A 21,448-nucleotide genomic window follows, 5' to 3' on the forward strand; every position below is an offset into this window, starting at 1 on the left:
TAGACAAAAGCATTGTGTGACACTTTCGGGAAACCTTTAAAATGCTGAACTTGATCTGAGCCTCTGCTCTGGGAAAACAGTGATGGCTAAGAAATTCCCCACCCCCTTGTTTTCTGAGCCCTGTCCGCCCTTACCCTTCTGTGTTCCAGGAAAAGGATTACCTCAAAGAACTATCCTTCCCCTTACGACTTAAGTAAGACTCCCATCCACAATTTGTCAAGACTCCCATGAAACTCAGATGTCTCTCATTTTTGCTTGAACCTCTGAGGAGGCCAGACACAGTCCTTCCAACTCCCCATTCCTTTTTTTTTTTCTCAAATGAGATATAACTGACATTATATTAGTTCCAGGTGTATTCAGCTCCATGTTCTTTGTCTCATGAATGATTAGCTGATATTAGAAATGTTTGTCTGCTTGAAAGTAGCCAAACACAGAGATAAACATTTCCTGTTCAGCTGACTGAGGTTTCTCCTGATTGCAAAAATGACCCCAACTGCAAATCACCCCAGCTGAGACTGGTCTATGCCTCCCTATAAACATCTAAAGCAAAACCACACAGTGGATCTTAGGACCTAGGGTGTGCTCCTTATTGCAGTAGCCTGGATAAAATGATCTCCTTAACTGTCAGTGTGTTTTGTCTTTCACATCTTTTTATAAGGCAGGTGGTGTATCTTCTTTGCCCTTCCTCCTTTCTAATGCTTGAAATGTATAAGTGAAGGCTGGAGCTCAAGCAGCCTTCTGGGACCACGAGGTGGCATATATTTAAAATGAACCATACTATATCAGACCATGGAGCTATAAAAGGGCTATAAAAGACAGGGCTATAAAAGAAGCACAAAAGAATGTAATGAGCTTACAGAGCAAAGTGAGATTAATTGTAAGAGGCCTGAGTGAATCTCATGGAAGACTTCAGAGAAGATGATACTTTTTAGATAGGCTTTAAAATAATGAAGATTTTGATTGATAGTAGAGAGGAAATGACAAGCATGATTGACTCTTGATCCATATTGACCTCAACAGGCTGAAATAAGCGATCAATAGAACAGAAGTTGGCACCTCACTGAGTTTATGGAATGAAAGAAAAGGCATATTAAAGTTATTTATGAAGGAGTGCAGAAGAATAATGATGCTAAGGAAAGAAATAGAGACTGGGAGGAGGAATAAATTAATGATTTTACTTTTAGCCACTTGAATCAGAGGTAATGGTGAAATATTTAAGTGGAAATGTCCTAAAGGCAGCTAGAAATACTGCTTGAGCTGTTATAGTGAGATCAGAATAGACATGCATTTTGAAGTTGAGAGAATGATTTGATTTTCTGAACAAAAAATGAAGTAGATGAGCTGGTAGAGTTGCTTAAAGACCAGAAATTCCAAGACTGCTTAGTGGCAGGAGTAGGGAGAACAGCTGTTGAAGTAGCCTCTCATAGCTTTCCCCCTACAGTTGTTTGGAGCAACACTGTTCTGCAAGATTTTAAAAGACATGCCAAGAAAACAGTGTTTCATGCTCCAATGTCTTTGAGATATTCTGGGTTTGGAGATAAACAGCTTCTCTACTTCTGGTCTTCTTGAGATGTTTAAAGATGGATAATGTGCTATAAATCTCAAAGGAAGGGGGTAACAGTGTGTAGTATTTTAAAAACTTATTTCACTCCAGAAATTTATTATAAAATCTTTGGAACAACATGTATTTTGAACCCCACCTGTTCAAGAAAATGGGGGCAGAGTGGGAGACAGTTGGGGGAGGGAGATGGGAGGGCCATCTTTGCATCTTGGAGAAAAACGCATAACCTATAACGAGAGGTTCCTTCCTACCCCATGGAGCGTTGGAGGATCATAGGATCCATTGAAAATTTGGTTGAAGCTACAGAATTTCTCCTCTGAAAATTATACTGTGTATGTATGTGTGTTCCTTCTGCTGGAAGCTCAAAATATGACAAGGATTAACAATAATGGCCATTAATTTCCTTTTAATATACATTTTCACAACCTTACATTTCTTTAATGTGCATATTTCAAAAATATTAAATAATAAAATAGAAACATATATAAAATAAAAAGTGATACTTCCCTAAGTCTACTGTCTTCTACCTACTCCATCCCTTTATCTTAGAGGTCATTTTTAACAATTCTCTTTGCATGGGTATTCAAATACATTTAAAAACTATAGGTAGGATTTTTCCTACCCCTATGCATTTATAAAATTTACTCTGTCATAGACATTTTTCTACGTGAGGGCATACTGATTCAGTTTATTCTTTTTAATAATTTCTGATATGATGCACTGTAATTTTTTAATTTTTCCCACCACTTATTAATCAATTTAGCAAACATTTATTGAACCTTTATTATGGGTGAGGTATCTTGTTTGCCTGGAGAAATAGCAATGAACAAAACACATATGGTTCCTGCTCTTAGGAAGCTCTTGCTCTAACAGGGGGAGAAAAATCACAAACAAATGAACAAGCAAGTTAAGTAACTACAGATTGTGAGTATAGCTCTGCAGGAAAACACACAAGCCTAGAGGAAATAAAAAGTAACCAGGGGAAGGAAGTCAGTTTTGTGCTGAGGCTGGATGGATGCGTCAGCTGTGAGAAGAACTGGAAAAGAAGCATTCTAGGCTACTGTAAACAATTTCATTGGAAACTTTCAATAAGTACTCATTGATTGCTTACTTTTTGCCAGCAACTGTGCCCGAGTGTGAGGATTCAAAAGTGAACAAGTAAAAACTGGTCCTTGTTCTTTTGGAGCCTACATTTTAGGGTAATTAAATAAAATACAAAGACCTCAACACAGAGACTGGAACATAATAATTACTCAATAAATGTAAATTTGTATGCTTATTTAAAATATTATTGCCAACTTGGCAAGTAAATTTCTCTCATTGTTCAAATCTGCTTCTCTGAATGCTAGTGATGCTGTGTTTTTCACATTATTTGCCATTTGAATACCTTCTGTAATTTGCCTGTATATATCCTTGTAATAGAGAAGAACAAATCTGACTCCATATTGGATCTATTTCTTTTACTTTAACCTTTGTATTCTATTGCTTTTGCTACAAGTTAATCACTAAAGCGATGTTGCCTATAGGTTAAAGTATACATAATGGCCCTTCTCCTGGAACCCTGCTTCCCTGTGCCTGAGCCTTAAGCTAAAATACTTTTATTTAGCTCATGGGAAACATCCTGACCAGGCCCATCTGTGAATGGCTGCAGGAAAGAAGAAACTAACACATACCCTTCAGAGTCTGGCTGGAACCAGGAAATATTTACAACAACGTATCACCTTTTTTACTTTACCTCCTCACCTCTCTCTTTGTTCTATAAAAGAAACTAGCATCCAAACCCAGACAAATGGTTCTTTGGGACACTAGTCAACCATCTTCTCGGTTGGCTGACTTTCTGAATGAAGTCGCTATTCCTTGCCCAACAACTCATCTCTCAATTTATTGGTCTGTCGTGGGGCAAGCCGTATGAGTTCGGACTTGGTAACATCCTTGGTCATCGTTTTACTGGTCTGTTTGCTTTTTACCGCTATAGATTTAGCAACCATTTGTCTCACGAGCACAGTCTCCATCCACCTCCAGTTTGTTGTCTTTTAGTTTCACTTATGGCATCTTGAAACATGTGGGCTTTTGAAATTTATTGTGGTTAATATTTCCATTTTCTTTGGTGGTGACTTTGGGAGAAACTTCAGCTAGATTACACATAAAAACTTTGCAAGGATGTGTGCTACAAATACAATAAGGGATGTCATAGGTGAAAGTGAGATATCATATTGATGGAGAGGGACAAATGTTTGTTGCAAACCTATATGTGTTAGACACCCACCCAAGTGTTTATCCACACCAAGTTATTTGACCCTTATGTTAATGGAAGTGGGGTCCAGCTGTTCACTGCTCAAAAGCCAATAAAGAGCCAAGGTTGGCAGAAAGGAAAGTTTGCTTTATTTCAGATGCTGGCAACGGCAGGAGGGGCAGACTCCTGTCCAAAGGCTGACTACCCTGCCCCCGATAATCAGTGGGCAAGAGCTTTTATAGACAGAGGGCGGGGGCTACGTGAGAAACAGAACAGTCAGCTCTGAGAGTCATCTTGAAATTAGTCAAGTGGTGGTCTGGCCAATGTCATCTCGATTGTTTTAAGTACAGTTACTCTTCAGTTCCAGGGTTGGTTTGTTCCCATTTCTTGGAATTGTGTCAGCTTATGTCGTGGCTACAGTCTGGTCATCACGTAGTTAACTTCTTCCATCTACTGGGGGTTTCAGTATCTACAAGACAGCTCACAGGACATGGCTCAGAATATTATCTATAGCCCTTGAGAAGGAACTAAAGATCCTTGACTTTGCTTAATGACTAAGCTATTATCATTTTGTCCTGTTTGACTGCTTTCCTTTGCTTCTTCATTTTCTCAGTTCCCTGATTAACTTGTTCTTTGGCTAAAGTTTTTCCACAGGCAAAAGGCAGGCAGAGGACATGGGGAGGAAGGACCATAGGGTCCTGCTCCATTTCCCTTGCAGAACCCTTTCAAAGTAGGCAACATGTTCCCCATTTTATGTCTGAGGATGTTGCAGAAATCAGTCCATCAAGAAACCAAGCACCACACTCCGAGGGTTGGAGAACTCAGGTTTATTAGGCCAGCAGCACCAGACTAGCTAATGCTCCAAAGTTCTGGGCCCCGAACTCAAGGTGAGCTTTACTTCTATAGTGCACATGTTTACAGAGCATGGAAGTTTCCAAACAGAAACTTACAAGAGCAGGTGCAGAACATTCCATTTTTTAGCAAAACATCTTAAAGTTACATTGAATTGTTAGGTCATCCTGTTTTTCTTGGAGCAGCAAGCATATTTCACAAAGCAAAACAAGCATGGAGTTGTTTTCAGCTGAGTGTAAGTTTCTAACTTTCCTCTTCAAGGAAACTGAAGTAGAGTTCCAAGTCCCATAGTTGGTAAGTGACATAGTTGAAATGCCCAGCCTACTGCAACTGTGATGACAGTCATAATATTTAACTTTACAATAACTCTAAAATTGACTATGAGATACATGTACACTTGGCGTAACAGTGTTGAATGTGAAAAAACACCTGCAAGTTCTATTTGATCAGGCAGCTGAAAAAGTTAACATAAGCAATGTTGTGCTTTTCCACAGTTGGATCACTCCTGGAACATTGTGTCCAGTGTCCAGGATGAACACAGTTGGGTATTACTTGAAGTGCTGAAAGCAGATTTTATTTAGTAACTACTGACAGTGGAGAAAGATCTGAGCTCCATTCCTATTTGTGCAGAGGCGACTGGAAGTTTTAAAGGGAGGACGAGGCGGTGGTGGGGAAAGGAAGAGTGGGTGCTCAGTAGAGTTAGAGAAATGAAAAATTGCAAACGGTCGGTCAGTATAAAGGTGATTAGACCAGCCTCCTTTGCTAGATGGCAGCTGCGGAGTGAGGAGTCTATCCTCCCACGGAGACTGGGAGATAGAGGCCCTGCTCTTTCTGATGACTGCCTTTGCAGGGAACGGCTCTCAGGTCTTTGAGAGCGACACGTCTGAGTTTTGATACGTATTCACAATTGCAAGCCCTTGGGAGGTCAGGGGCCTGTCATCAGATGTTGGCTAGAACTTTCTCAGGGAGGCATTTTAATAGATGTGTGGCCTAGGAACCCGCCTTATGCTGGTAGAAACCGTGATAGAGTTTGCACTAACCCTCTTAGTGCAGGGGTTTACACGAGTTGTCACGTGCTGGCAGTTGCTGGCAGTTGCGCGGTTCTCACCAGCTGTCAGAACCACAATTTACCAACAACATTAAGTACAGAGGATGGGAACCATGGTGGTGGAGACTGAAAATCATGTCCTGGAAGAACCTCTGAAGAACAAGAGTTTAGCCTGGAAAAGGGAAAGCCCAGGGAGTCCAAGTCTAGAGCTCTGTCTTGCTGGGCCTTGGAAAAGGCTGAGTGGCCACAGAATCATCTCTTCACCTTGAGAGTGTTGTCGCGAGCGAAGCTGCAAATAAGCAGCTTCAAGTTCCTGCCAACGAAAACACATTCTGATCGTGGCAACCAAGTGACCACTTTAACGAGGGCGTGCTCCTTAACTACACAACCGGCAAGCGAGAGATCAAAAAGAATGAGGACCTGGGTGGGGGGGGGGGGGGGAAGGCTCTGGATAACTTGGGACGTTTGCTTGGCTCTGATGCGAAACTGATGAAGCGTGACGGGGAACTTAACGCTCGGTTAGGAATCAGTAGCGGCCTCCACGGCGAAGTGCAATGACGAGCGCTCGGCAGAGACACCAGCGACGGCTCCAGGGCAGAACTTGCCAAGAAGAGGGCGGCGCGCGAGGAAGGCGGCGGCGCCGCGGACTGTCGGCCCGGCTCCCGCACCCACGGCGGCTCGCGGTCCTCACGCGCCTCCCGCCCCCGGAAGGAGGTGGGGCCGCCTCGAGCGCCGTTGCCTTAAATCTGCGCTCGGGGCCGCGCGCCGCCGAGGCTCCTCAGCCGAGCGCCGAGCGGTCGATCGCCCTCGCTCCCGCAGTCTGCGCTCCGCTCGCCGGGGGCTCCACCCGCCATTGTGTAAGTGCGACCGCAGCCCGGCGCGCCGTCCGCGGCCCGGGGTGGAGGCGGCTCCTGCTGCTGCTGCCCCTCGCGGCCCTGGCTCCCTCGGCTCCTCCGGCCCCCGGAGGGTGACGGCGCCGCGGGGAGAGGCGGGACGGGGCAGCCCCGTCGAGGCAGGCGTCGCGCGCGCGCACGCCTCGCCCCGCGCGCCCGGGAGCCCCGCGGGCCTCGGGCCTCCCGCATCCCCGCCGCCGCCCCGCCAGGCGTGCCCGGGCCCGCGCGCCGCGAGCGCGGCTGGCTCCGTGGTGCGCCGCCGCGGAGCACGTGTGCCGACGGTTTCGCGCGCCGTTTGATTAGCTGGGGCACGTTCTAATGTGGCGTTTTTATGTTTTGAATGCAGAGACCCGTAGTCCGTTATGGAGCATGCCATTACCCCGTTGGAACCCCTGCTTCCCGCTGGTACTGTATCTCTTTAACACGCTTTACAGGGACATGGATGGGCTTCCCCCCCAGAGCCCTGACGCGGTTCAGAGGGCTGCACTCCAGACCCAGAGTAGCTTCCAGTCGGCCTCAGGTTTCCTCCATTTAGGCATGTGAGCCTCTCTTGTGCCTCAGTTTCCTCATCTGAAAAAAAATGAGGGTAGTTTTCAGCCCCTGCCGGATAGAGTCGTTGCGAGGGCTAAATGATGATGTATGCCCTTCACCTGGAGAAGACTAAGCCTTACGTGTAACGTGAGCCCTTAGGCTCCTAACAACCGCCTTGAGCTAATCTATAACACAGCAGAACAGAAGACGCCAGAGGGGTAAAGATCAGTCTTTATTGCCTTCATCATGGTCTAGCCATTTGTAATCGATTGAAAACGCCTGAGGTTACCCCATAAAAAGTGCTTCAAAGATGTAATACTCAAGCATCTTTATTAAAGTGTGACGTCATTGTAATTCACATGGAGGTAGATGGAAGAAAGTTTTTCGAAGCTAATTGTTAGTTGCATTCATTAGTGTGTAGTAACTGACTTGTGTGCGAATTTCATATTAAACTTTACCAGTTTTTATCGTGTTTGTGTCGTGTAGAACCTCTAGTTCATCAGTTTAAATAGAATCCATAGCTTTTTAATGTTTAAAGTTTTCTGTAAACTTATGAATTCACGAGTTTTTTGGTGGGGGAGGTTTAAATTTGAACTTGTCAGTTTTCCCACATCTTGGGACTTTTTATGGTAAAACAGTCTGAGGATAATTAATAACAGCAGGGAACACTGACTCCGTACTCTCCAGTCATTCGCTGTGCTAAGTTGTATTTATATACTTTATATCATTTTACAGGTAGTAATGGAACTGAAATCTAAACCCGGATGTTTGACTTAGTTAAGAGGTTGGGTAACTGTAAACAGCTTTTCACAAGTTAAGAAAAGCACCGGCAAACAAACATTTTGCAAATAAAATTTCATAGTTCTCAGCGGCAGTAGGACCAACAGCATCTCCAATAGTAAACATTGGATGCAGGTGGCCTGTTGACGTTCACATTTGTTATTAAACCTAGGCACTTTACTGACGGGAGATTTCTAGCATTTTCTAGATTTAAAGTGGTACGTCATAGCGATAGTGCTCTATAGTAAAGGTTGGAGTGAGGCAACACTATCTCTGGGTTTAAATCTTAGCTTTGCTGGTTATATTGCAGTTTTGTTCACCTATAAAATAGGAATATTTTGCAGGGTTGTGAGTATAAATGAGTTGTAAAACATGTAAGCACTTAGCTTGAATAGCAGTAAGCTATTAGATTCGGTAGTAAAGGCCAACGTGGTTGTCTCTCAGGGTCAGTGCTAAGATGGAAAAGGCCTGGAGCAATAGAAAAGTAGGAAATAGTAGGAAAGATGGGCAGTTCTGCTCCCTCTGTGTTTTATCAAAGGCTTAGGAAGGAGGCCGTGACTCGTCAACTCAGACGTGTAAGCTCCGTGCTGGGGCAGGGCATGTAGGGGAACTGTCAAGAGCTTGATACCCTCTATGAAGCACAGATCTACCAGGCAGAATCCCTAACTCCTTTAAGGAGATCTTTGGGATTTAGTGGTTCTCCTAGTTTCTTCCTCTTGTTCCTAAGGGTAAAACTATGTAGAGATTCCTATCTCATCTAAAACATTGGCCTAGAAACACAGGTTTGCTGCAAGTTTGACTCTAGATAAATGAGAGATGCTTAAAAACAGAACAGTGTATTATGAGGGGTCTTTGCAATGCCTGGCCTCTGAGAGTATCAATAATTTGATAAATATTTGAGGTTAACTTTACATTTAGAGATATTCCTTTCATCAAATAGACATTTAATACTTTCTAGCAGAGAGGTAGTTTTTGTATTAGTAACTTCTGTGAATTTAATTTTTAGGCATGATGTGTCTGTAATGCTTACCCAGATTCAGTATAGCAGGCAGCCTGACAAACTGGTTCTCTTCAGACTAACTGATTGATGGGTGGACCAAAATGCTCATCTCTGGGATGATCACTAGCTCAGGGAAATATGTATTTTTTAATCGTTTTTTGTAACTAAATGGTTATTTAAGGAAGACGACTGACTAACCTAGAATGTGAAAGTTTCCTGTAATCCCTCTTCTAGAAATAAGTATTATTAGGGTGACATGTTCTAAATATTTATTTTCGTGTAGTATGTTACTACTCGTTTTAAATAAAGTGGATTTATAAATTGTTTTGTAAATTACTCTTGGAGCAGTGGGTGAAAATATATCAATTTTCTTTTATCACAAACATTGTGCATCTTTTTTTTTTTTTTTTTAACAAAATAGAAGTGTTTCCAATGTTAAAAAACCAATTCAAGTGAGTAAATATTACAAATCTTATTCAACGATTATTCAACAGTTCATGTACTGGGCAGCATGCAATCTAGCAGACAGAAAGGAGTTTGGAGGAGCTGTGCAAAATGAAAGACTTTATAGGCAGAAGGGGGCAGGAACAAGGAAGTTAGGCTAGCAAAAAGTAGATTGGTTCTGCAAGGTCACTTTCCTTTAGGGGATGGTAAGGGTCTGTAGAGCAGATTACTTCACTAGTGCTGATAGGGTGATTCCTGATTGGCTGGTTTAAGATTCCATTTTTGGGAGAGCTGAAACTACGTAATTGGGTTAAGTATCAAGTCTGGGTTTGGTGATGTGGCATTTAGCATAAATGACTCCATTTTGGGCCTGTTGTTTTTAACACTGCATGGAAAAGTCTCCTACTTAGCAGAGATTGTTATTCTAAAATGTGTTTTTCTAAATTGTGTGTGTGTATGTATATATATATTATATATATATATGACCTATTTTGTCCTCTTTTCTTGCAGCTTTTTTCACATACTTCTCTGTGGTGGTCCATATGTGTAGATACCCCAAGTTTTACTTTGTTTTTTTATTGGGCAGTATAGACACAAAGGAACTAGTCTTTCTTAATAGACATTTAGGTTATTTCTAGTTTTTCTTCTTATAATCTATAATGCATATCTTTGATCATATTATTTTTGCATATTTATGTGAGTTTATCAGTAGGATAAATTTCCAGAAATGGAATTACTGGATCAAAGGGTATGTTTGCATTTCTGTTATTTAGAGGAACTGATAGCTCACTAGTGTGTGTCCTCTGATACTAGGTGCTGTGCGGGGTACACATGTGATCCCTCCTATCCAGGAGCTTATAGTCTTGTCGGAATTGAGAACAAAACAAGACAGATTCTAGGTAGATGTTGAACGATGTATGATAGGACCCACAGAGGACGCGTAGGGACAGGGGAGGAGGAGGAGATGAGGGCAGGCTGGAGTAGGCAGAGAATCATGGGATGGACAGAGGTCAAGTGGGCATCTGGAAAAGGAATGGATTTATTTATTTGAGATTTATTTTTATTTTTGGCTGCGTTGGGTCTTTGTTGCTGTGCACAGGCTTTCTGTAGTTGCAGTGAGTGGGGGCTGCTCTCTGTGTTGCAGTGCATGGTGTGCAGGCTTCTCAGTGCAATGTCTTCTCATTGTGGAGCATGGGCTCTAGGCACGTGGGCTCCGTAGTTGTGGCTCATGGGCTCTAGAGCACAGGCTAAGCAGTTGTGGTGCACGGGCTTAGTTGCTCCACAGCATGTGGGATCTTCCCGGACCAGGGATTGAACCCATGTTCCCTGCATTGGCAGGTGGATTCTTAACTACTGAGCTACCAGGGAAGTCCCAGCACTGGATTTAAATTGTGAGAGGTCTGGGGGAAGCAGAGAGCATTGCAGGCGTGCTGGACCTTCCTTGAGTGAAAGCTTAGTGCTGTATCTGTCATGAACCAATTCAGTTCATCTGGTGGCAAGCGAGGAACAAAGAAGGTTGGAGAGAACAGGTGGAGGTTTTGGAAGAGTGGTTGAGCAGTGAGGGTAAAACCAAATTGTGGAGGTTAGAGAAATTTATTGCAGGTAGGAGATAGAAAGCTTTTGAAAGTTTCTGTGTCCTCCAGCCTTTGAAACATTTTATACAAAGCAGCCTTTATATACCTTAAAACACACTTAAATTGTGTCATCCATGTCATGGTTCAGCATTGCTAATCACACACAGGTTAAAGTCCTTATCCTGACCTTAAAGGGGCTTCACAATCTGATTCTTAACCACTTTTCCAGAATTCTTTTTTTTTTTTTTAATCACTTACCTCTCTGTGTCCAAGCCAAGCCGAACTCCCCACTATTTACTTCTGTGAACATTTATTGGAGCTTCAATACTTTTGCCTTAGCTCATGCTACATTCATCACTTGGAATGTCATCTATAATTGTTATTCTAAAGTTTTAGCCATTCCCATGGGTGTGTAGAGGAAGCTCTGTGATTTTAATTTGCATTTCCCTTAGGGCAGAATGCTGACCTTGTCACTTGTTTATTGGTTGTTTGCATTTCGTTTGTGAAATGTTGATGTGTCTTGCCATTTTTCTTTTTCTTTTTTCCTTTTTTTAGTATAGTTGCTTTATAATGTTTCAGGTGTGTAGCAAAGTGATTCAGTTATACATATATCTATAGCTGTATCTATATATATTCTTTTCCAAATTCTTTTCCATTATAGGTTATTACAAGATATTGAATATAGTTCCCCGTGTTTGGTCTTTGTTGTTTATTTTATGTATAATAGTGTGTATCTATTAATCCAAATCCCTAATTTATCCCCCCCTCCCCTTTGGTAACCATAAATTTGTTTTCTATGTCTGTGAGTCTGTTTCTGTTTTGTAAATAAGTTCCTTTGTATCATTATTTTTAGATTCCACAGAAGTGATATCATGATATACTTGTCTGTCTGACTTCACTTAGTATGATCATCTCTAGGTCCATCCATGTTGCTGCAAATGGCATTTTCATTTTTTTTTAAGTTTTTATTTTATATTGGAGTATAGTTGATTAACAATGTTGTGTTAGCTACAGGTGTACAGCAAAGTGATTGTTATACATATATATCTGTTCTTTTTCAAATTCTTTTCCCATTTAGGTTGTTACATAACATTGAGCGGAGTTCACTGTGCTATACAGTAGGTCTTTGTTGGTTTTTTTATGTCCACTGTTTTTTTTAATGGCTGAGTACTATTCTGTTGTGTATGTGTATATGTACACCCCCCCCCCCATCTTCTTTATCCATTCATCTGTCGAGATGGTCGTGTAGGTTTCTTCCATGTGTTGGTTACTGTAAATAGTGCTGCTGTGAACATTGGGGTGTGTGTATCTTTTCGAATTAGAGTTTTCTTCGTTTGCGGATGTATGCCCAGGAGTGGGATTGCTGGATCATATGTTAACTCTACTTTTAGTTTTTTAAGGAAACTCCATACTGTCCTCCATAGTGGCTGCACCAATATACATTCCCACTAACAGTGTAGGAGGGTTCTCTTTTCTCCACACCCTCTCCAGCATTTATTATTTGTTGAGTTTTTGGTGTTGGCCATTCTTGTCATTTTTCTATTGGATTGTCTTTGATTTTTTTAAAAATTTAATTTGTAGGTTTTTTTAAATTGAGATATATAATTGGTACATAATGTCATATTGCTTTTGATTTGATACATTTACGTATTGCATAATGATTGCCAAGTAGGAGTTCCTTTTTGTATTCTGGATACATAGTTCTTTAAGTCTTGGTTTCTCTCATCAGTGAAATAGAATGACATTGAGGAGAGTTATGAACATTAAAGAGTATCTGCAAAGCATTTAACACTGATGTATAGTGAGAATGCAGACATTTTAGTTATTTTGTTTATTGCCTTCTTTTTATCTAAAGTTTTTTTTAAGTTAAGGTGTAATATGATTCTGTGCTTCCACTGCAGGGGGCATGGGTTTGGTCCCTGGCGGGGAACTAAGATCCTGCATGCCGCATGGCACAGGCCAAGAAAATAAATAAATAAATAAAGAGTAATATTTAACTAGTAAGGGCATACATACTATTGCTATTTTAAACTCTGTAAATGTAGGTGCGTTTTCAAAATATTCTTAAACCTGGATTTTTTTTTTTTTTGGCTTCAGTGTCTGTGATCATTTCGGTTTTTATTATGAAGCTTTATATTTAGAACTCCATATGTTTGAAAGTAAAGTTTATTTTAAACACTTTGTAGCTAAAATAAAAGTGAAGAGTAAAACCATCCTCAGAATCATTATTTTGCATGTGCTTATTTCACAAACTTATGACAGAGCAAACAATTACAGAGGTTTTAATTTCTAGCTTACTAAAAATACTGGTATTTCAACATTTTTATATACTTTTACAGCACAGTACATATGCGTTATAAAAAGTTGAGATATGAATAAACAAAAATGAAATAATGCCATATTTCAGCCTCTCAGAGATTACCAGTATTATCTCCATGTTTTTGTACATTTGGTGTGTGTATATTCATATTAATATCCCAGATATTTGCTATGTATAAACACACAGGTATTTTTAAATTAAAATGGGAACATACTGTAAGTTGCTTCATTCAGCTTATAACTCTACTTTTTCATGTCAAATTTCATAGTATTTAATACCCAACCATATTAAAATTTTCTCCTTCTCAAAATAACTTCTCCAGGTGCTTATTCCAAACTAGGACTACCTATGCATTTGGTTCAGTCTTTTTAGAAGTCCAGTGCGCTATCCATTGCGCCACAGAGCCCAGCAAGGTTCAGTCTTTTTAAATCTAGCACAGTTGTCCCTCACATTTTAAACCCCCCTTACCATTGAGGGTTGACATCTTAAATAAAGCTTTTATATCCCTCTTAAGTTGACCTGATGGAATAAAAAATATAGCAGTTTGGTATGAATCATCACCATTATTCATTTAGAAATATATATGATAAACTCCAGTTCAAAAGTTCCATTTTATTTTCCCCACATAATTTCATCATAAATGTATGCCAGAAAGCCTTTTATCTGTCACTCTACATTTCTTTGTAAAAAGATTATATACATTTAAATTTTAAAAAGATTCCAGTGACCATAATGCTCGTGGGAGTTATTTCTTCCGAACTGAATTACCATTGTTGAGGTTTATTATGAATCAAGTTACCATTTTAAGTATTATGAACACACACTTGATCAAGTCAGTGTAATTATATTATACATTTTTGTAACAACTAACGTTTACATAACACTGTGTGCTGGGCATAATTTTAATGCTTCAACAGGGTGAAACCTTAGAATAAAGTTTTGGAACTAGAAGTCCAGGTTTGAGTTTTAGGCATCCTCTTCACTCGTTTTGTGACCTCAGGCATGTCACTCAATTTTGTAGAGCCTTAGTTTCTTTATGGAAAGTAGGAATATATATAAACATGAACTCCTTGGTCAAATTTAAGCTACTATAAAGTATAAAAAGCAAGTTTACGAAGAGTCAAGGCATATGTAAAATGCTTTGTAGTAGATGAACTATAATTATGTTGATTATTAAATTCTGAAATCCCTTCATTTTTCTAATTAATTCTCAAAGGAGATAGCTACTTACTTTAGTAAATGTGTTCGGTTAGGGCTACCAGAACTATTCTGTTTCCTGAATTCTGTATTTTTCTTCCATGCTTGTTGAATTTATTACTTTTTACATGCATAAAATTATTAATAATGGTCATAGTTTTTTATTTGAAGTGATTTTTAAAAAAATTCATTTTATTTATCTATTGGTTGTGTTGGGGCTTCATTGCTGCACACAGGCTTTCTCTAGTTGCTGTGAATGGGGGCTACTCTTCATTGTGGTGCGCGGGCTCCTCATTGTATTGGCGTCTCTTTTTTTTTTTTTTTTTTTTGGCACACGGGCTTACTTGCTCCGTGGCATGTGGGATCTTCCTGGAGCAGGGATCAAACCCATGTCCTCTGCATTGGCAGGCGGATTCTTAACCAATGCACCACCTAGGAAGCCCGTATTGGCTTCTCTTGTGGAGCACGGGCTCTAGGCACGTGGGCTTCAGTAGTAGCGGCACACTAGCTCAATAGTTGTGGTGCATGGGCTTAGTTGCTCCGTGGCATGTGGAATCTTCCCAGAGCAGGGCTCGAACCCGTGTCCCCTGCATTGACAGGCAGATTCTTAACCACTGCGCCACCGAGAAGGTCCGTGGTCGTAGTTTTTTGATGCCTCATGGTTAAGTGTAAATGAATCTGGGAATATCTCATTCAGTATAGTATTCCTGCCATCTCTTGTATTTCTGGAACTTAATTTCCATGGAAAATGCCTGATTCAGGTCGTAAAAGGAGTGTAAAACCTGAAGATGGATGTTAGCATCCCCCAATTTACTAGAGGCTAATTTGGGGATCCCTGGGTGACGTTTATCTAGAGTTCTGACTCCTTTGTAATATAAATGTATACGGGCCACCTGCATCAATCAATATTTCTCTGCATTTTGCAGCAACAGACCTCTCAAGAACCCTTGATGATGACATTCATTGGTACCAACTATGGCCCTACACTGTAAACTCCCTTCTTTAATCTCTATTTAGCAAATGGTTGTAAGAATGATGTAAAGATAGATCTGGGTTATTTGCATATTCTTTATTTTTAAATTACAGATGAAAAGTTCTTCAATATATAGTAGCAAGATGCTTCTTGGTCATATATACCCCAACTAATTGAGCATTTGTGTTAGAAATTTCTGGTTTGTTCTCTTCTTTAGACCTGGGATGTTTGATACTCGTTTATGTGGTTATTGAGCATTCAAAAACATTGAGCTAGTGTGACTGAAGTACTGAGTTTGTAATTTGAAGTGTGAAAAGCAATCATTGACTGGAAAAATTTAAGTGTCTGGAGCAGTGTATTAGTTTACTGGGGCTGTCATAACAAAGTGCCACAGATTGGGTGGATTAAACAAATTTATTTTCTTACACTTCTCAGGCTGGAAGTCCAAGACTCTGGTGTTGGCAGGTTTGGCTTCTCCTGAGGCATCTCCTTGGTTTGCAGATGACTGCCTTCTCTGTGTCCTCACATGTGGCCCCTTGGTGTGTGTGTCATCTGTTTTTTAATCTATGCTTATAAGTGTACCATTCCTATTGGATTAGTCCCACTCACGTGACTTCATTTTACCTTAATTACCCCTTTAAAGGCCCTATTTCCAAATACAGTCACTTTCTGATGTACTGGAGGTTAGGACTTCAGCATAGGAATTTGTGGAGGACACAATTCATCCCCAAACAGGTTATGTCAGTTTACTTTTTCAGCTGTAAACTTTTCAACTTTTTAAAAAATTGACTGGGTCCACATTTCAGAATTCTCATGATTGCCAGATAAGGGAGGTTTTAATATCACTCCAACCCAATGTAGCTGGTAGATGAATTAACAAGAGTCAATTTCAGTCTTTGTTGCTGTTTTGTATTTCTATACAAAATTTTCTCTATTCATTCAACACGTCCTGAATATCTAAATTTCATATGCATTTAGAAATTTTCTAGTGGCCTCTTTAAAAAGGTAAAACAGGTGAACTTAATTTTATCTTTAATTTAATCTCATGTCTAAAATGATATAATTTTAACATGTAATGAGAAATAAGCAATTGTTAATGCAGTAGTTGACTTTTTTGTACTAAATCTTCAAGCTCCAATGTTTACACTTCTAGCAAGTCTCAATTTAGATGCTAAATTTTCATTAGAAATACTTTACATTTAGTTTGTGATAATTTGTCAAATATTTCGTTTTTATTCATGTCAGCAAGGGCCAGCTCATAGACTCATACTTTTGGGATAAACTTGATACACAGGGAATAGAATATTTCTTTTCCATGGAGAGCCTTTGGAGACAGGTATTAGAGCTTGGAGTAGGACTACAACCTGGGTTTTCTGACTGTCTATTTTTCCTAATATCAACATGGCTTTTGTTGTTTAAATTAAAGCGCTATCTATGCCTGCTTTGAAACTTGGAAGACTTGCAGGGTTCTTTTGTTTGTTTTTTTAAGAAATTGTCATCCCTTTGTGGATGGTCCATAGGCCTCAGGCTAAAGCTTCTGCTTAAGGATTGTTGTGTCTTTGCTATACAGGGCTAGCTAAGATATCCAAGAGACAAACTAGTGGGTTTTTCCTTTTCAAGGGTTAATCCTCTTTATTCTCCTGCCCAATTAGAAATCCAGCTTAGGTAGTCATCAGGTCTCTTGAATATTCAGGGGAAATTTGCTGCTTTGACTCTCAATGCTTTTCCTTGGTGTATAACTCATAATTGTTGGATTTCCTTTTTATTCTCTTCAATTTATTTCTAACTTACTAAGACTTTGCTGTCACAACTACACTTTGTGTGTTTGATGTAGTTTTTTTCCTTATATTTTACTTGATTTTCATATTTGCCTTAATTTTTGTTCTTTTAATTTGTTTCATTATATTTGATGACAGAAATGTTTGGTTCATCCTCATTCTTAATGGCCAAATTGTTCCTTTTGCCTTAAGTAATATCTCGTTAACTTTAGAAGCCATCTTTTCCACATCATCTGGAATCAGTTTCCTTTGTTTTAGTGGTATTAAGTCTGCAGCACCCCCCCACATCTTTTCCATATTAGCATTTTAATAGCTACATGCTTTCTGAAAAGAAAGCTTCTAAAGTGAGTTTAAAAATAATCTTAATTTTAAAAAATCTTGTAAATTGGTCCTTTGTAGCATTATCAGAAATAATACTATTCTTTTAGACAAAACAGTTGAAAATATCAAGTGAAGCTGTGGGGTCAGTTTTAATATTCGCAATGCTAGAATGTTATAGCTTGATCACACCAAAAAAAAAAAAAAAATCTTCCGAGGTTTTTGATACATTAACACCAGATGTCTTTGGAGGTTCTCTAGGAAAATGAGGTGTGCTTGTGCTTTAAATTCTCATTCAAATGAATTGTATTCTCTTTTATTCTTGTTTAAATCCATCAGAAAGAGTTATTCTTTGTAGGTGGCAAACAGATGCTCAAACAAATGGATTTCATTCTGAGAATATTCCTGTATCTTTATCACACTGTTGTCTTTGAAGGTGTTCATTTATCACCATGGAATGGTTTCTTTTGTTTTTATGACTTTAGAGAATTTAAGCTTTTGATTTACTCTTAGGTCATGTGTAAGTTGTATAAATTGGGCTCCTGGTCCGATTGCTGCTGTTTATGTTGAGGCGACTTTATTTTTCTTTTTCGAAGTAGGAAAACTGCTCTTGCAGTTTATTCGTAATGTGAGTAAAAATGCTGTGAGTAGTGAATCCTGTGCTTGGAGAGACAACCTTAGAAATCCTTAGTGTTCCTTGGGCAAGCATGTCTTTGGTAAGGCCCCTTTGAGTTGGCTATCTGGCTTTTTTTGCTGAAATATGTTTAGGTAGCTCTTTCTGAGAAAATACATCCTATTGTTGGTCAACTGTGAAAAATGTATACTTAAAATAAGCCAAAATTGACCTTTAATTCTCTTATTTTCTAATTGAAATCATACAGAAGACTTACTTGCTTTCTACTTAATTGCCTTCAAATATTGACAGACCTTAACCAGATTTTTCTTCTTTTTTTCTCTTTTTCCAGGCTAAATATTGTAGTCATTTGTTCCACAGTTATTTGAGTGACTGCCACATACCAGGAACTATTCTAGGCAGTGGAAGACATACCAGCAATTGTCCTTACATTTCATACATCTCAGATCCACCATCCCAGAGTAGGCATCCGTGATCTACTCCTGGAAAATCAGATGTTCTTCTCAAGAATGTTTACCGAGAGCCTGTTTTCCGTGTTTTTAAAAGACTTTATTTTTTTAGGGCAGTTTTAGGTTTGCAACAAAATTGAGAAGGTGTTTAGAGTCCTCACAGACCCCCCTACACATGCACAGATAGCCTCCCCCATTATCAGCACCCCCCAACAGAGTGGTACATTCGTTACAGGTGATGAACTGACAAGTGATAGAACAGAATCACCCAAAGTCCATAGTTTACCTTAGGGTTCACTTTGGTGTTGTACATTCTATGGATTTGGACATATGTGTAATGAAATATACCCATCCTTATAGAAGCATACAGAGCATTTTCATTGCCCTAGAAATCCTCTGTGCTCTATTTTCCTACCCTGCCCCGATCTTTTTATTTTTTTTCTATAGTTTAGCCTTTTTTAGAATGTCATAATAGTTGGAATCATGCAGTATGTGGAATTTTCAGATTGGCTTCTTTTACCTACTAGTATGCATTTAAGGTTCTTCTGTGTCTTATGGCTTGATAGCTCAGTTCTTCTTAGCGCTGAGTGATATTCCATGGTCTGGCTACATCACAGTTTATCCCTTCACCTACTGAAAGACTTCTTGGTTGTTTGACAGTTACAAATAAAGTTGCTGTAAACATCCACGTGCAGGTTTTCTGTGTGGACATGAGTTTTCAGCTCCTTTGGGTGAAAACCAAGGAATGCAATTGCCAGATCATATGGTAAGATTAAGTTTAGTTTTGTAAGAAACTACCCAATTATCTTTCAAACACGTGATACATTTGGCATATGTATCACTTGTTTGGTCAGGTATTTGTTAAGGTCTTTGGCTCTTTTTTTTTTTTTTAAGAACTTTTATTGAGATATAAATTAACATACAATAAACTGCATGTATTCAAAGTGTACAGTTTGATTTTTTTTTCTTATTAGTAATGTATATATGGCAATCCCAATCTCCCAATTCATCCCACTCTTTGGCTCATTTTTTAATTGAGTTGTTTTTCTTATTGTTGAGTTATAAATGTATTTTATATTGTATATTTAAAAAAAACAGTCCTATATCAGATGCGTCTTTTGAAAATATTTACTCCCAGTCTGTGGCTGGTCTTCTCATTATCTTAACATTGTCCTTCAGAGAGCAGACGTTTTTAATTTTAAGGAATACCAGATTATCAACTATTTCTTTTATGAATTGTTCTTTTAGTGCTGTATCTAAGGAGGCATCACCATACCATGGTCATCTAGGTTTACTTCTTATGTCCTAGTAATTTTATAGTTTTGTATTTTACATTTGAGTCTTTGATCCATTTTCAGTTGGTTTTTGTGGAGGCTGTAAGGTCTGTGTCTACATTCATATTTTTGTGTGTATATGTTCATTTATTCCAGAACCATTTGATGAAGAGACCATCTTTGCTCCATTGTATTGCCTTTACTCCCTTGACGAAGATAAGTTGACTGTATATGTGAGAGTATATGTATATATCTATTTCTGGGCTCTCTTTTATTTTCCATTGATATATTTGTCTAATATTTTCTCTGATACCACACTGGGAAAGCTTTGAGTATCTCACTGTTAAGTGTGATGTTTGCTGTAGGTATTTCATAGATAGCCTGTATCAAGCTGAGAAAGTCCTCCTCTATTCCTAGTTTAACGGAGAGGTTTTTTTTATAATGAACGGGTGTTGGATTTTCCAAATGTTTTTTCTGCATGTAGTGAAATGATCATCTTACTTTTCTTTTTTAGTCTGCTAATGTGATGGATTACATGAGTTGATTTTTGAGTCAGTCTTGTATACCTGAAATAAATCCCATTTTGTTGTGGTCTATAAGTCTTTCCATACCTTTTTTTAGATTCAGTTTGCTAATATATTGTTGAGGATTTTTGCACCTATGGTCATGAGACATATTGGTCTGTAGTTTTCTTGTAATGTCTTTGTCTGGTTTTAGCATTACGGTAATTGTGGCCTCAGAATGAGTTAGGAAGTATTCCTTCTGTTTCTATCCTGTGAAAGACATTGTATAGAACTGGTGTGACTTTTCTCCTTAAACGTTTGGTAGAATTCACCAGTGAACCCATCTCGGTCTCATGTTTTCTGTTTTGGAAGGTTATTATTGATTCACTTCCTTTAATAGATGTAGACCTATTCAGATCATTTATTTCTTCTTGTGTGAGTGTTGGCAGACTATGTCTTTCAAGGAATTGGTCCATTTCATCTAGATTATCAAAAATTTGTGGGCATGGTATTGTTCATTTTATTCCTTTAATATCCTTTTAATTTCTGTGGAATCTAGAGTGATGACCCCTCTTTCATTTCTGTGTTTTCCATTATTTTAAATTGTAACATCTGTAGGATATTGAGAATCCTGATCAGGAAGGTTTTGATAAATCATCAGAGGGGAGATAGTCAGTGCTTTAGGATTCCAAAAAAAAAAAAAAAAATCACAGGAGAATGGAGCTTTTCATACCCTTCTTTTATACATTTATAAATTTCTTTGTATGAGACCTTGCTACTTAGATTGAAGTCCCCATCCTAGTGATATTGATGTTCCCTGGGGCTTGTGAGAAATGCAGAATCTCAGGCCCCACTTTAGACTGACAACAATAAAAATCTGCATTTTAACAGGACCCCTACATGAGTCTTATGCTCCTTAAAGTTTGAGAAGCAGTGACCTAAGAAACATACCAGATTCCTTTTTAATGTAATTAAAACAAAACAAAAAAGTCTCCATCACATTGAAGGATGATATTTATCATTATTCAAACCTCCTTTAAGCTAATAGCATACAGTGGTTTCCTTTTGAGCTGTATTATTGTCTGT

At 39.0% G+C, this 21,448-nt stretch overlaps 1 protein-coding gene across 3 annotated transcripts in view; it reads left to right on the forward strand.

Moving 5' to 3' along the window:
* Positions 1 to 6,475: 6,475 nt before the first annotated feature.
* The window catches only part of TPK1 (thiamin pyrophosphokinase 1), a 347,881-nt gene continuing 332,908 nt past the window's right edge, over positions 6,476 to 21,448 (forward strand). For all 3 annotated transcript variants that reach the window (XM_057733044.1, XM_057733046.1, XM_057733045.1), the window contains exons 1-2: positions 6,476 to 6,551; positions 6,934 to 6,992. In XM_057733044.1, coding sequence (XP_057589027.1) covers positions 6,950 to 6,992 — 43 coding nt within the window. In that variant the 5' untranslated portion in view covers positions 6,476 to 6,551; positions 6,934 to 6,949. The remainder of the gene's footprint in view (positions 6,552 to 6,933; positions 6,993 to 21,448) is intronic.

The sequence above is a fragment of the Hippopotamus amphibius genome, chromosome 4 (assembly GCF_030028045.1).
Source record: "Hippopotamus amphibius kiboko isolate mHipAmp2 chromosome 4, mHipAmp2.hap2, whole genome shotgun sequence".
In the NCBI taxonomy this organism is placed as follows: domain Eukaryota; kingdom Metazoa; phylum Chordata; class Mammalia; order Artiodactyla; family Hippopotamidae; genus Hippopotamus; species Hippopotamus amphibius.